The 12604-nt window shown below is 40.3% G+C and overlaps 1 protein-coding gene across 1 annotated transcript in view; it reads right to left on the reverse strand.

Moving 5' to 3' along the window:
• Window positions 1–2571: 2571 nt before the first annotated feature.
• Window positions 2572–12604, reverse strand: part of dennd1a (DENN/MADD domain containing 1A) — an 86584-nt gene continuing 76551 nt past the window's right edge. The window contains exons 19-22 of the mRNA XM_085926763.1: window positions 11461–11583; window positions 11239–11303; window positions 5935–6169; window positions 2572–3808 (exon numbers count right to left, since the gene is read on the reverse strand). Coding sequence (XP_085782889.1) covers window positions 2780–3808; window positions 5935–6169; window positions 11239–11303; window positions 11461–11583 — 1452 coding nt within the window. The 3' untranslated portion in view covers window positions 2572–2779. The remainder of the gene's footprint in view (window positions 3809–5934; window positions 6170–11238; window positions 11304–11460; window positions 11584–12604) is intronic.

The following is a 12604-nucleotide window of genomic DNA, read 5'->3' on the forward strand; positions in this document are numbered from 1 at the left end:
ATCGCAGGGCACACAGTGACGAACAACCATTCGCATTCGCACTCACACCTCGGGACAATTTGGAGTGCTCAATCGGCCTATCAAGCATGTTTTTGGGATGTGGGAGGAAACCGGAGTGCCCGGAGAAAACCCACGCGGACACGGGGAGAACATGCAAACTCCACACAGGGAGGGCCGGAGGTGGAATCGAACCCACACCCTCCTAACTGTGAGGCGGACGTGCTACCCACTGCGGCACCGAGCCGCCTATAATGAAATATTATCCGACAATATTTTTTTATAAACAAGGTACAAGTGGACATACTGTAAATATGTTTTTAGAACTCTTTGATTATTATAAAAATCTTTCTATAACAAGGTACAACACTAAATTGGCTCAATCATCTTCACTTTACATACGATGAAAAAAAAAAACTTTTTTTGCTCGATTATGAGCTGCTTGAAAGCTGATCACTTGCGATTCGTCATGTTCTCTCACTGACTTCTTTCTTCAAAACTCCACTCATACTCCCCACTGTCCTTCCATTTCAGCTGCCAGATCATCTCTATATGAGCCAGCAAGAGCAACTCTGCCATCAAGTGGTCACAGTTAACCACTACAATGCTTTGGATATTAAGTGGAGAGGTGCCAGAGTCTCATCTGCCCATCCATTCATAAAATATAGGGAAATTGACCAGTATCCTCGTTGCCAAAATATTACGCCATTACTTTCGATGACTGGTATACTTGGTGCCGGAAAGTAAAGAGTTAATAAGTTAATAATAATAAGGCCAGATCAATCTTTTTGTCCATCACCATGAATTTGGCCTTTCATGTACACTTTATTACCATATTTTCCGAACTATAAGTCGCAGTTTGTTTGTTTTTTTTGGCCGGGGGTGTGACTTGTACTCAGGAGCGACTTATGTATGAAATTATTAACACATTATATTTCACGTTATTCTCACACTAAACCGCAAGAGGGCGCGCCAAGTAATAATTGGAACTGCAACTGACGATGAGTCTGACGTAAGCGTCGTAGAAGAGGAAGCGCCGCATCTACTTCTGGAGTTAGCAGAGTTGTTTATAAGTGACACAGAGGATGAAGATTTCGTTGGATTTAATGATTTGGCGTGACACAGATGTTTGATAAACTTGTTAGCATGTTATTTATGCTATAGCTATTTGAATACTGTATTTTCACGACCAAAGGGCGCACCGTACTAAAAGGCGCAGTCTCAGTTGTGTGACATTACTGTATTTAACACACACATGGGGCGCATGCATGCCATGATTTACGGTAAACAAACAAAAAAAAAATGTCACGAGCGCAAGAAAGTGAGTTTGGTTGTACTTTATTCTACTGTTTAACCATGTACTCTACTGTACTCACATGATTGTTGATCAATATTCATACGCAAATCCGTCCCAAGTCTTCTGTATCCAAATTTTGAATTTGATCCATGCAAAAGGCGCACCTTCATTTTTTGAGAAAATTAAATGTGTTTATGTGCGCCCTTTCATCTTGAAAATACGGTAAGTCTCGATATGTTACGTCAGGCACGTTCTTAGTTCCTTGTTTATGTGTTTATGTAATGTTGGAATACCGTATCGTTCAGCCTGTTGTTGCTTATCCATCCATCCATTTTTTTGTACCGTTTTGTTACCACGGGGGTCGCGGGCGTGCTGGAGCCTATCCCAGCGGTCATCGCCAATTGCAGGGCACGCAGAGACGAACAACCATCCGCACTCGCACTCACACCTAGGGGCAATTTGGAGTGCTCAATCGGCCTATCAAGCATGTTGTTGCCTATTCTATTTTTATTTTAAATTGCCTTTCAAGATCCTCATCATAGCTTGTCACGCCAAACAGCCAACCATTCTAGGGTGTTCTGATTCACATTCTCGGAGGATATGCTCGATGGTTTGGGCGCCCTTTCCACCATGTTATCAGTGGGACGAGGGTTTATCCTTTTACCACTCACAAGTTCCCAATTGGTTGGACTGTTTTGGCGTGTCATGTTAGGATTGGTCTCTTTACAGATTAACAGGGTCACGACGAGAACGTTCCTAACTTGACCCCGCCTTTCAAGATGACATGTCTGTTCTTGGTGTTGATTTTATCAAATACATTTCCCCCCAAAAATCCGACTTATACGCTGGTGTGACTTATATGTGTCTTTTTCTCCTTTATTATGCATTTTATGGCTGGTGCGACTTATACTCCGGAGCGATTTACAGTGCTGGCCAAAGATATTGGCACCCCTGCAATTCTGTCAAATAATGGTCAATTTCTCCCAGAAAATGATTGCAATTACAAATGCTTTGATATTAAATGTCATTTGTCTTTAATGTAAAACTACAAAAAGAATTGCCAAAAAGCCAAATTGGATATAATTCCACACCAAACATAAAACAGGGTAGAAAAAATCATGTGATGCTTCTCTAATTTGTGCACTTAACAGCACCTGTTATTTACCTGTGGCACATAACGGGTGGTGGGATTCACGAAATCACACTTGCAGCCAGTTAAAATGGACTTGCAGCCAGTTAAAATTGACTCAACCTGTTAAAATATAACATACTGTAGGTTTTGATCTAAGTGGTGTTTTATTAATGTCATTCAACATTCCATACAAACATATTTAATCACAGTTTGAGTTTTGTGGAAGGAACAAATGCAAATGTACTGATTCCTAATTCAGCATAATGCCATATTTCAAGCTCTTTTAAAGAGGTTTCTCATGCATTAATGAAAAACATTTGGCTATGCCAGAGGAATAAGTCTAAGGAAAGGCTTTAGTCAAATGTTTCCCATCTCTTCTGAAGCTGATCTATGCTATTTTGAAGAGGTTTTGTTGGTTTAATCATCGTCAAAAGATCGCCAAAAAGATCCTGACTTTTCTGGATGTCTTCTTCTATTGGAATCAGCCTTGGTAGTGTGTTGGCAGTGCTTGCGACAGGTTTTGAATTGGTCAGTCCTGAAATGGGACAATTGCTGGTTGATGAGTGAAGCAGTGGCGTGTATGAGGAAGAGTTCGCCATTCGATAACTGGGAGAAAGAGTGGGCCTGTCAGGGAATTGTTGTTTGTAGACCTCAGAGACAGCAGGGAAAGACTGTGGCTGGGTTGGATTGTGGGGGTAAGAGCCAGAGCCAATTGGTGGTTCATAGACTGTGTTGAAAGGTGTTCTTCTCCTACCTGACATGTATTGGATTTGAGGGAGTGAAATCTTTACTGACTGAGTAAAGACAGTAGGTGATATGTGATTATGTGGCTGAAAAGGAGGCTGGATCATTGGGTAAGATCTAGGAGGAATTGTTTTACAAGACGATGAAAACATCTCAATATTCATGACGTCCCTTGTTGACGCAGAACTAGTCTGTGATGACTTGTTAAAGGGATCCAGAAGGCTGATCAAATCCATGTGATCCTCTGCAACATTGACCATGTCTGTGGTCTTACTCAGGGCTTTTTGAAATTCTACACCCCCCGTTTTTGTCCTCTCCTCATTAGATGATTTAGATTGAGACTGGCCAATAAGTGGTGCTAACACAGTTCCGAATTCAGCACTCTTTCTTCCACGAGGGCGAGGAATGGTAATATTGCCAGGGCTGGATGAGTCTTGTAGTTCGCGGCCTGAACTGTTACTGTTGTGGTCATTTATCTGCATGTGAAGTTTATCTGATTGTGTCTTCTTGCAGGTAGGAGGTTCCCAAGAGGGAATTTCAGTTTTATCTGGTTCGATACCCATCAGCTTGTCGTCAGTGTTTGGGAGCTTGAGGCTCGGAGGTGTTTGTGAGTGTTCACAGAAATGAAGGTCCTTCCGCTGCAAAGACAAAAATGATTACGATTATTTGTTTTTTCATCAGTCAAAAAACATTGCATATATTTTGGCGAAATGAAACAATTGCAAACAATGTATTAAGACGTACGTCCACATTGAGGTATTTATGGGGAAAGGGGCCAATGTTGTACAGTTTGATTAATATCTGTATCTCAGCTGTGTCCAGTCTTGTAATTGCCAAAATAAGACCCCTGGTTACTGTTAACTGCACAGTGCCATGTTGGGAATGGATAACCCTAACCCTATCTGTGACTCCAATGAATAAAGCAGTCACGAAGATCAAACAGTCCGACTTTCTTAGTGTCAAACGCCTTTAAATTGTTCACTGAAATTCATCAAATCACTAGCACTAAGGCAGTGGTTCTTAACCTGGGTTCGATCGAACACTAGGTGAGTTGGTCTCAGGGGTTCGTCAGAGCCTCCACTGCGAAGGTTTGAACACACCTGATTTATCGTGTAAATTCGTGATGACGCATATCTGAACTGGTCTCACAAAGGCAACAGCAGAAGTCAAACTGATTTAACGGTATGTAATTTGTTATGAGTTCATGCACTGTGTTGGTTTTGTTCTTCGAACAAGGTGATGTCCATGCACGGCTCATTTTGTGCGCAAAAATGAGTGAATGAAAATGAGTTGTGAGCTGCTGCTCACTGCTCCCCTCTCCCCCAGGGGATGGGTTAAATGCAGAGGACAGAGCCCTTTGAGACTGCTTGTGATTTAGGGCTATATAAACTTGACTTGACTTGATTGATTGATTGATTGATTGATTGATTGATTGATTGATTGATTGACCAGTAAAAAACATGTATGTCTTGACTTGGGAAAAATAATTTTATTTTTCACTAAAGAGGGGTTCGGTGAATGCGCATATGAAACTGGTGGGATTCAGTACCTCCAACAAGGTTAAGAACTACTGTACTAAGGTTTACGCGTGAGTCATTTAGCTTTGTATGGTCCTTATATTATCCATTTAAAATACTACTTGAAAATGTATTTACCTAAAAAGAAAATTGGGGTCCATGACCAAACTGCGTGACACAGAAAGTCGCGTGGAATTGAAGGGTGTAAAAATCGAGATTTAGGTGTACCTTCATATGAATTTTCAAGTTAGTGATTTATCACCATAGCCTAAAGGCTAAGGTTAGTTCATTTCGCATAGATTGGTCATAGTTTAGTCTGCTGCTGAGTTACAGTTAATTAAAAAAAAAAAAAGATTTTCACAAACCTCTAAAATTCCTCAAAAAATGCGGATAAACATTTGCTATACTATGTCTTTCCCTGGTTACTGCAGGAAAAATCTGAAAATACCCAAAAGTTAAGGGAAATTGCCTAGTGAAATCAGTACTCACTAACGTGCAACATTTGCACGTGTAATAAACCATATGTTTTCCAGAATGTTTAGGGCACAATTTTATCAAATGTTTACCATCACCCCTGATTCTGGTAACGGAACCTGGGGTCAAGTTAGGAACGTTCTCGTCGTGACCCTGTTAATCCGTAAGGAGACCAATCCTAACACTACACGCCAAAACAGTCCAACCAATTGCGATCTTGTGGGTGGTAAAAGGATAAACCCTCGGCCCAGTTTATGAATATTCGTGTGAGTGTGGAGAGGGCACCCAGACCATCGAGCATATCCTCAGAGCGTGCAGAACACTCTAGAATGGTTGGCTGTTTGGCGTGACAAGCTATGATGATGATGGAACCTGAAAACATGCAGAAGCTATTTTCCCATAGTCTATAATTTGTAAAGAGACTTTGTAGACAATCTAAATCTTAGTATTTGAAACAAGAATTTATAAACTCATGGTCACTCAAAAGTTTAAAAATACAGCTTTTGGTTTTGATCTTGCTAGAAAATGTGGTCATACCTGACGTTGCAGGGCAAAAGCAAGACAGCTTAATTTATATAGGGCATACAAATTCAATGTGCTTTTCCTGATCCAGAGTACATTAAAAATTATTTAAAGTACTATTGAAGCCATTAAAAATAAAGATACAGAAAAAATATCTTATTGATTTAACTATAAGACCACAAATGGTAGAAAAACATTTGACTAAACAGGGCAAAGTCAAAACAAACGAACAAATATACTGTGTCTCTAACCTGAATGGAGAACTTGGTTTGAAACTTTCGATAGCCTTGCAGACTCTGCAGATCGTCAAGGCTTTTAGCCACAGGAAGTGGTTGACTGTCATGCTCATCCACACAGCTGAAGAAATTGGCTCCGACACTGCCATTGGAGAGGTTCTCTGGAAGTCGGCTGGGACTTTCTAGACCCAAATTAGAATCATGCTCTTCTATTGACTCAATGTCTTTTAGTGAGCAGTATCGCTGTGGGCTGTGGAGACATGCTTAGACTCAATGAAGCAGTCATTATTGAATTCACAAGTAATAATAAATTAGAATTACAGCATTAACATTTTGGTTTGTAACGAGTGCAATGTATTTGTCATTTTTCTATTTCTTGTATTCACTATTGCTGATGAAACAATGTCAATTTCCACTTAAAGGGACTAATAAAGATCTTAACTGTATCATATAGAAAATAATTCTGAAATAGTTCTAGGTTTAATCTTATCCACCTTATTTCTGGGTACCTTTGTGGAGAAACGACTCGGAGAGGAACTTTAGGTCAGATTCTCCCATTGGTTTCAATGGGTTTCACTTCACAGACCGGTGTATTTGAATGGTTTTCTACACCCCCTCTGTCACTGCATTGTAAATTGTCTTGCATTCCTTAGGAGCTTGGTGGTTGTAAAAAAAACAAACCATAAATTGAATCTGCATGAATTAAAGTTCTCCATTGAGAAATGAGAAAAATGACCAGGGAAAATAATTTACGTTGAGGCGATCCAATTAAATCATCAGGTATTAAATTGATGCTACTCTCAACTAATAAAGCAAGCCAGAGCCATGGTGTGAGGCAATCAGAAGTAAATTAGGGTGGGTCAGAAGTCTTGCCAAGAGTGGTCTTGTCACCTGTATGATTGACGCCTGATTAAGTTTTTGTCCAGATGGTCTGACATTATGTGTGGACAGATAGTACTAACGCAGATTTTAAATCTGGATATATATTACTAATTCAAACGTTTTGTGTGGATTTACTTACAGCGGTTTCTTTGGTGTCTCGTCACTACTTATTAACATTACTGTCAGATAATGTCAAGGGGGTAACGCTACGCTACTTTTGCGAGGGCATCCGTACAAGACTTATAATTTTATTTCTAAACACTTTATTGTATTTTCAAATACTTTTTCAACATTTTAAAGTGTAAATGTGTCACGGCCCTGCTCTGCTCACGCTGTGCTGACAGGCTGACGTGCAAGGCTTTCATCATTTTATTTTTAAACATGTTATGATATTTTTAAACATATTTTAAACATTTTAAAGTGTAAACGTGTCACGGCTAGTTTGCTGTTATAACAAGAGGTTAATAATTTCATTTTGAAACACTTTATTTTACTTTTATACACTTTATTGTATTTTTAAACACTTTTTAAAAAGCTTTAAAAAGCTTGTTATGCCCTTCTGCTTCGATGACACAACGCAAGCTCGCTGACCGGCTCGTCAGCTTGCTTCGTCGACCTGCTCTGCCGGCATTCCAGGGCTCGTTGTCTCCTTTAAACTTTGTGTGAGCCCATGTTGCATTTGGTTGTCCTGCCTCGTTTGTGACAAAAGGAAGAGGAAGTCAGAGATGCTGCCGATTCTGCTGATGCAAACTAAGTGGAAGAGTGGCTCCGTAGCGCGACTGCGGGAGGCTGAGATAAAGCGTGGTTAGAATTGCTCTTACAGTTCTAAGCCAATCAGTGGCAAGGATACAGATCAACATGTTCCCATTGGTGTGCTGTAAAGTCATATGGGCAGACAAAGCCAAGCTCCAAGTTACACTGCAAAAAGCCGCGATGCACCGAATAAATCTGCAATATTTGTTTTCATTAAAACCCGTAATGCACCAAGGCCGCAATAGGTGAAGCGCGAAGTGGCGAGGGATTACTGTATATACAAACCTTTCGAGCTACGAACCGGAGCCTTGCCTTTTTTTGGCATAAGCTTCTACTTTTTGCACAAGCTTTGAACCCTGCAGCTTGTAGTCCGGTGCGGCGTATCTATGGATTTTTTGTGATTTCTAAGACGCTTATACACTCGTTAGTAAAAACGTCGTGGATCGCTGTTTTGCGTCACTGATTTGCTGGGCGGAGGGATATGTGACCAGACATACGGTCACTGGGGAGAAGTGGTGTCTTGAGCGCATATTCGTCTGCCAGGCAAATAGTGTCGCACAATTGACACAAACAAGAGACAGAACGAGATCAAGACAGACCTTACTGGAGAAAGGAACCTTTTATACGCAAACCCTCATTATGGGGGGTACAAAAGAAATGCATATGATCCGGGTTTTTCAGTTATAGGCAGTTGATTTTTCTTTTAACGAAGGAAATAGAGCTGCTCTTTCCTCCGGCCACTAGAGGGCATGGGCTATTGTTGATGACATCTTGTTACGTCACCCTTTTCAATATTTCTTTTTCTGGGTCATGTCTTCTCCGGAGCTTAACTCATATCGCATTGCCAACTTTACCCCTGTAAGTGGTCCCATTTTATTTGTTGTTAGTTGCTATGTTCCCTGCACATTGTTATGATCATCACGGAGATTTATGCATGTTTGTAGGTTTGCAGAGCTCTTTCATCTCTGTCAATAAACGTTATGTTGATGAAAGGTATGCATTCCCAAAGAACCAGCTCTTTCCTGACAATCCTCTTTGTGTATATTCACTTACAAATGATAATTAAACATTAAAACATCTGCGGCTTATAGTCCCGTGCGGCTTATATATTAACAAAACAAGATTTTCCCCAGATTTTAGCATCAGTTTGGAAGTAGAAAATTGGTTCGAGGTAGTATTCCGAAAAATATGGTAGTGTAGTCAAGAATCGAAATCATAAAGAAGCACGGCGAATGCATGCATCCCATCGAGCTCGTGAGGGAGTATGGCCAGTGTTGTGCTAAAGTAGGTACCCCCGTGAAAACCCCTGCTGCTGGAGCGCGCATGTATTGAGTGAAAGGCGGTAGCAGTTGCCGTGTGGCAGACAGTACCAGCTTGTTTTCAATAAAAACATGAATCACACATTTTTGTGTTTGTCAATTTCCATCTTTAGAAGCTAGGTTCCTTTTCTTTAAGTCATTAATCACACTAAAAAGTAATGAAGAGTACATGAGAAAGCACATTGCAGGTATTACAAGGAAGCATGCAATAATTTATTAGCCTAACTTTTCTGTCTTCTCGGGGGTATTTTTCAGAAGTGTAGAAAATTAAAACAGGTTCCCCTTCCCCAAGCAAAGTTAGGAGGTCAAGAATAAAGTGACATTTAGTTTTTGTCATAAAAGTTTGAAAAAGCAAAAATAAAACCATTGTTTTGTTTTTGTGTGTTTTACACAGAGTAATAGGGCTTAAAGTGTGACTTTTTGTGTAGTCCGGCACGCATTATTTGCTTTTACATTGATTCCTATGGGAAACGTTGCTTCTACTTACAAACATTTCTAATTACAAACCCGATCGCGGAACCAATTAAGTTCGGAAGGAGATGTACCACTGTATCTCCTTGTGACTGGACAGTATTGTTTTGATTGTTTACCCACAAAAACAGCTAGCTAAGGACGATAAAAGGAAACTTAGCGTATTTTCCAGACTATAAGGCGCACCTAAAAACCTAAAATTTTCTCAAAAGCCAACAGTGTGCCTTATATATGGATCGATTGATGAATTTGTTGATCCATACTGGTTGTACACAGTACTCTGCCAAAATGTTTCAGTACGTTTTAGTATAACTAGTAAATTACAAGGTCGCATTGCTTACCAGCATTACGGTCAGGGGGCGTCACTGAATAGCTGTTGTACCCGTGAGGCTATTTCATTTCAAAATAGGCTGCTCCGTTAATGTTTCGAGGAAATTTACGGATCGATATGGAAGGGAAACATAGGTAAGCAGTACCAATGTGTTAGATCGAACTTTAGTCAGTTCCGATCATTTTATAGGAGCTCGTTTGAGAAACGCGATTGTTTACACTTTGCTGAGGCTCATGGGAGTCTGCGAGCTGAGGCTCATGGGAGTTTGCGGGTGGCTAATGCTATAGTGATAGCTGCTATACGCACGAGGCTATTTCATGTCAAAATAGGCTGCTCCGTTAATGTTTCGAGTAAATTTACAGATCGATATGAAAGGGAAACATAGGTAAGCAGTACCAATGTGTTAGATCGAACTTTAGTCAGTTCCGATCATTTTATAGGTGCTCGTTTGAGAAACGCGATTGTTTACACTTTGCTGAGGCTCATGGGAGTTTGGGGGTGGCTAGTGATATAGTGATAGCTGCTATACGCACAAGGCTATTTCATGTCAAAATAGGCTGCTCTGTTAATGTTTCGAGTACATTTACGGATCATTATGGAAGGGAAACATAGGTAAGCAGTACCAATGCGTTAGATCGAACTTTAGTCAGTTTTGATCATTTTATAGGTGACAGTTTGAGAAACGCAATTGTTTACAAAGGGCTCATTAGTTATTGGCTAGTGGATGCATACCGCAACCCTAGTCAACCTCAGTTTGTTGCAGTATAGCTTGTATTTTATGCGCCTTATAATCCTTATATATGGACAAAGTTTTAAAATGGGCCATTCATTGAAGGTGCGCCTTATAATCCGGTGCGTTTTATAGTCCGGAAAATACAGTAGCTTTCGAGACGAATGCACATACTTATGAACGACTTCTGTCAACAAAGCTGCCAAAAATAAATGGAGATGGGCATGGCTTACTGGGGACAATGGAAACCTATCAGTTCGTGGTACAAAAAGTCTGTATGTGCTTGGTATGCCATAAAAACAAAGTATGGCACTAATGGCAAGAAGGTGCTTACACCACCAAGTAGAGAAGAGATTAAAACTGGCTTTCCCAATTGCCCTGGGAAATTCTCTCCTCTTGACTCGACTGTGCAGGAAATGAGAATGCTGCTTTCATGGAGTTCAGCAGTGTGAGTTGTCGATTTTATTGATTAGTTCATTCGTCAGGAGGATTTTTTTTTTTCCTAATGATTTGTTTTACACGTTTACGTCACTGTTTGGCTTTTTATACTGGCTGTGAAGTGAGATTTTATTATTCCTGTGACAGTGGCAATAGGGTTCTGTTCTATTCTGTTCTAGTTTCAAAAATCTGTCAGGCCCTAAAACTTTCCTTCATGCATTTATTTAGGATTACAAATGTCTAAAACCTTTGAATAAAGGATTAATTTTCAATGTTTCTCCTTTATGGCGATAATTAAATGATTTGATCACAAGGACACCAGGAAAATATGAAACTAAGTTTCTCATTAACTACACAATGGACAGTGTATTATCAGTACATTTAAAAAGGCTTACAGGTAATGAGAACTTTCCAGACTTTCATGACTTTTGTTTTTCTTCAACAGCATGGGTGACTGTGTCTGTAAAAGTAAAACATGTAAAAACAAAAACTGCAGCTTTTATACCTCGTCAAACTACACGCAAAGAAAAGAGTAGGAATGTTGATACAGTAATCTTCTTACATGGTGGTGTTGTGAGCCAAAAAGATCATCATAGTGTTTATGTGAAAATACTTACCAGTCCAAACTGCCAGTTCATTCTGTGTTCATCTAAGGTCTGCGTTGGCCCTTCATTCTTGAGTTTGATTGCAAAGAAGTCATTGTCCCTAGCAACGATTCCTGATCCAGTATCTATATTTTCCTGCAATGTGGAAACAATAATTGTCCATGTAAAACTGTGATGTTCTGTGTTGTTCAGATTAAGTGTACACACTGGGAAAAACCCTGCAGAATTTGTAAATTCCAAAACCGTTCGTTGTTTTAAAAACGTTTTGCAAAAGCCTATTAAAAACAATACATATGTTAGAATGTTGGTTTTTTTATACTGTTTGTGAATGAGAGAATTTCCTGCCTACACTAACAATGGAAATTAATTTCAATTATTCATTCATTCATTTTCTGAACCGCTTAGTCCCCACGGGGGTCGCGGGCGTGCTGGAGCCTATCCCAGCCGTCATCGGGCAGTAGGTTGCCAACCAATCGCAGGGCACACAGAGACGAACAACCATTCGCACTCGCACTCACACCTAGGGACAATTTGGAGTGCTCAATCGGCCTATCAAGCATGTTTTTGGGATGTGGGAGGAAACCGGAGTGCCCGGAGAAAACCCACGCGGACACGGGGAGAACATGCAAACTCCACACAGGGAGGGCCGGAGGTGGAATCGAACCCGCACCCTCCTAACTGTGAGGCGGACGTGCTACCCACTGTTCCACCAAGCCGCCTAATTTCAATTAAATCATCATTAAAAAAAACAATCAAGTCCAGCTGTTAGAGCAGGCTTGGGCAAAGTGTGGCCTAGGGGCCACATACAGCTCACACCCACAGTCTCTGACCAGCCCTCACAGTGAGAATCAAGTCAAAGTCAAACCTATTATAAGTGGTGCTTTTATTTTGAAAGTTGGGCTTTTATGTGTACACATGTGGGTGCTTGCATTGACAAGCAAGCAGTACAACTTTTGTCTGAAGCATTGCCAAGTTTTGGTTTATTATATATATTTTATACAACTGAAATTCAATTTTACACTCCTCAGTAACATGGCGCTGCAAAACTCCCGTCAACCAGTTGTGCACCTCTCTTGGGGTGACTTTGTCCCGTTTTTGGACGTTTCTGATGTTTTTATGTGTTGCATCAAAGTTGGAGCATTGAAAAAAACAACAA

This window comes from Syngnathus leptorhynchus, chromosome 12, assembly GCF_054491065.1.
Source record: "Syngnathus leptorhynchus isolate UIUO chromosome 12, UIUO_Slep, whole genome shotgun sequence".
NCBI lineage: Eukaryota > Metazoa > Chordata > Actinopteri > Syngnathiformes > Syngnathidae > Syngnathus > Syngnathus leptorhynchus.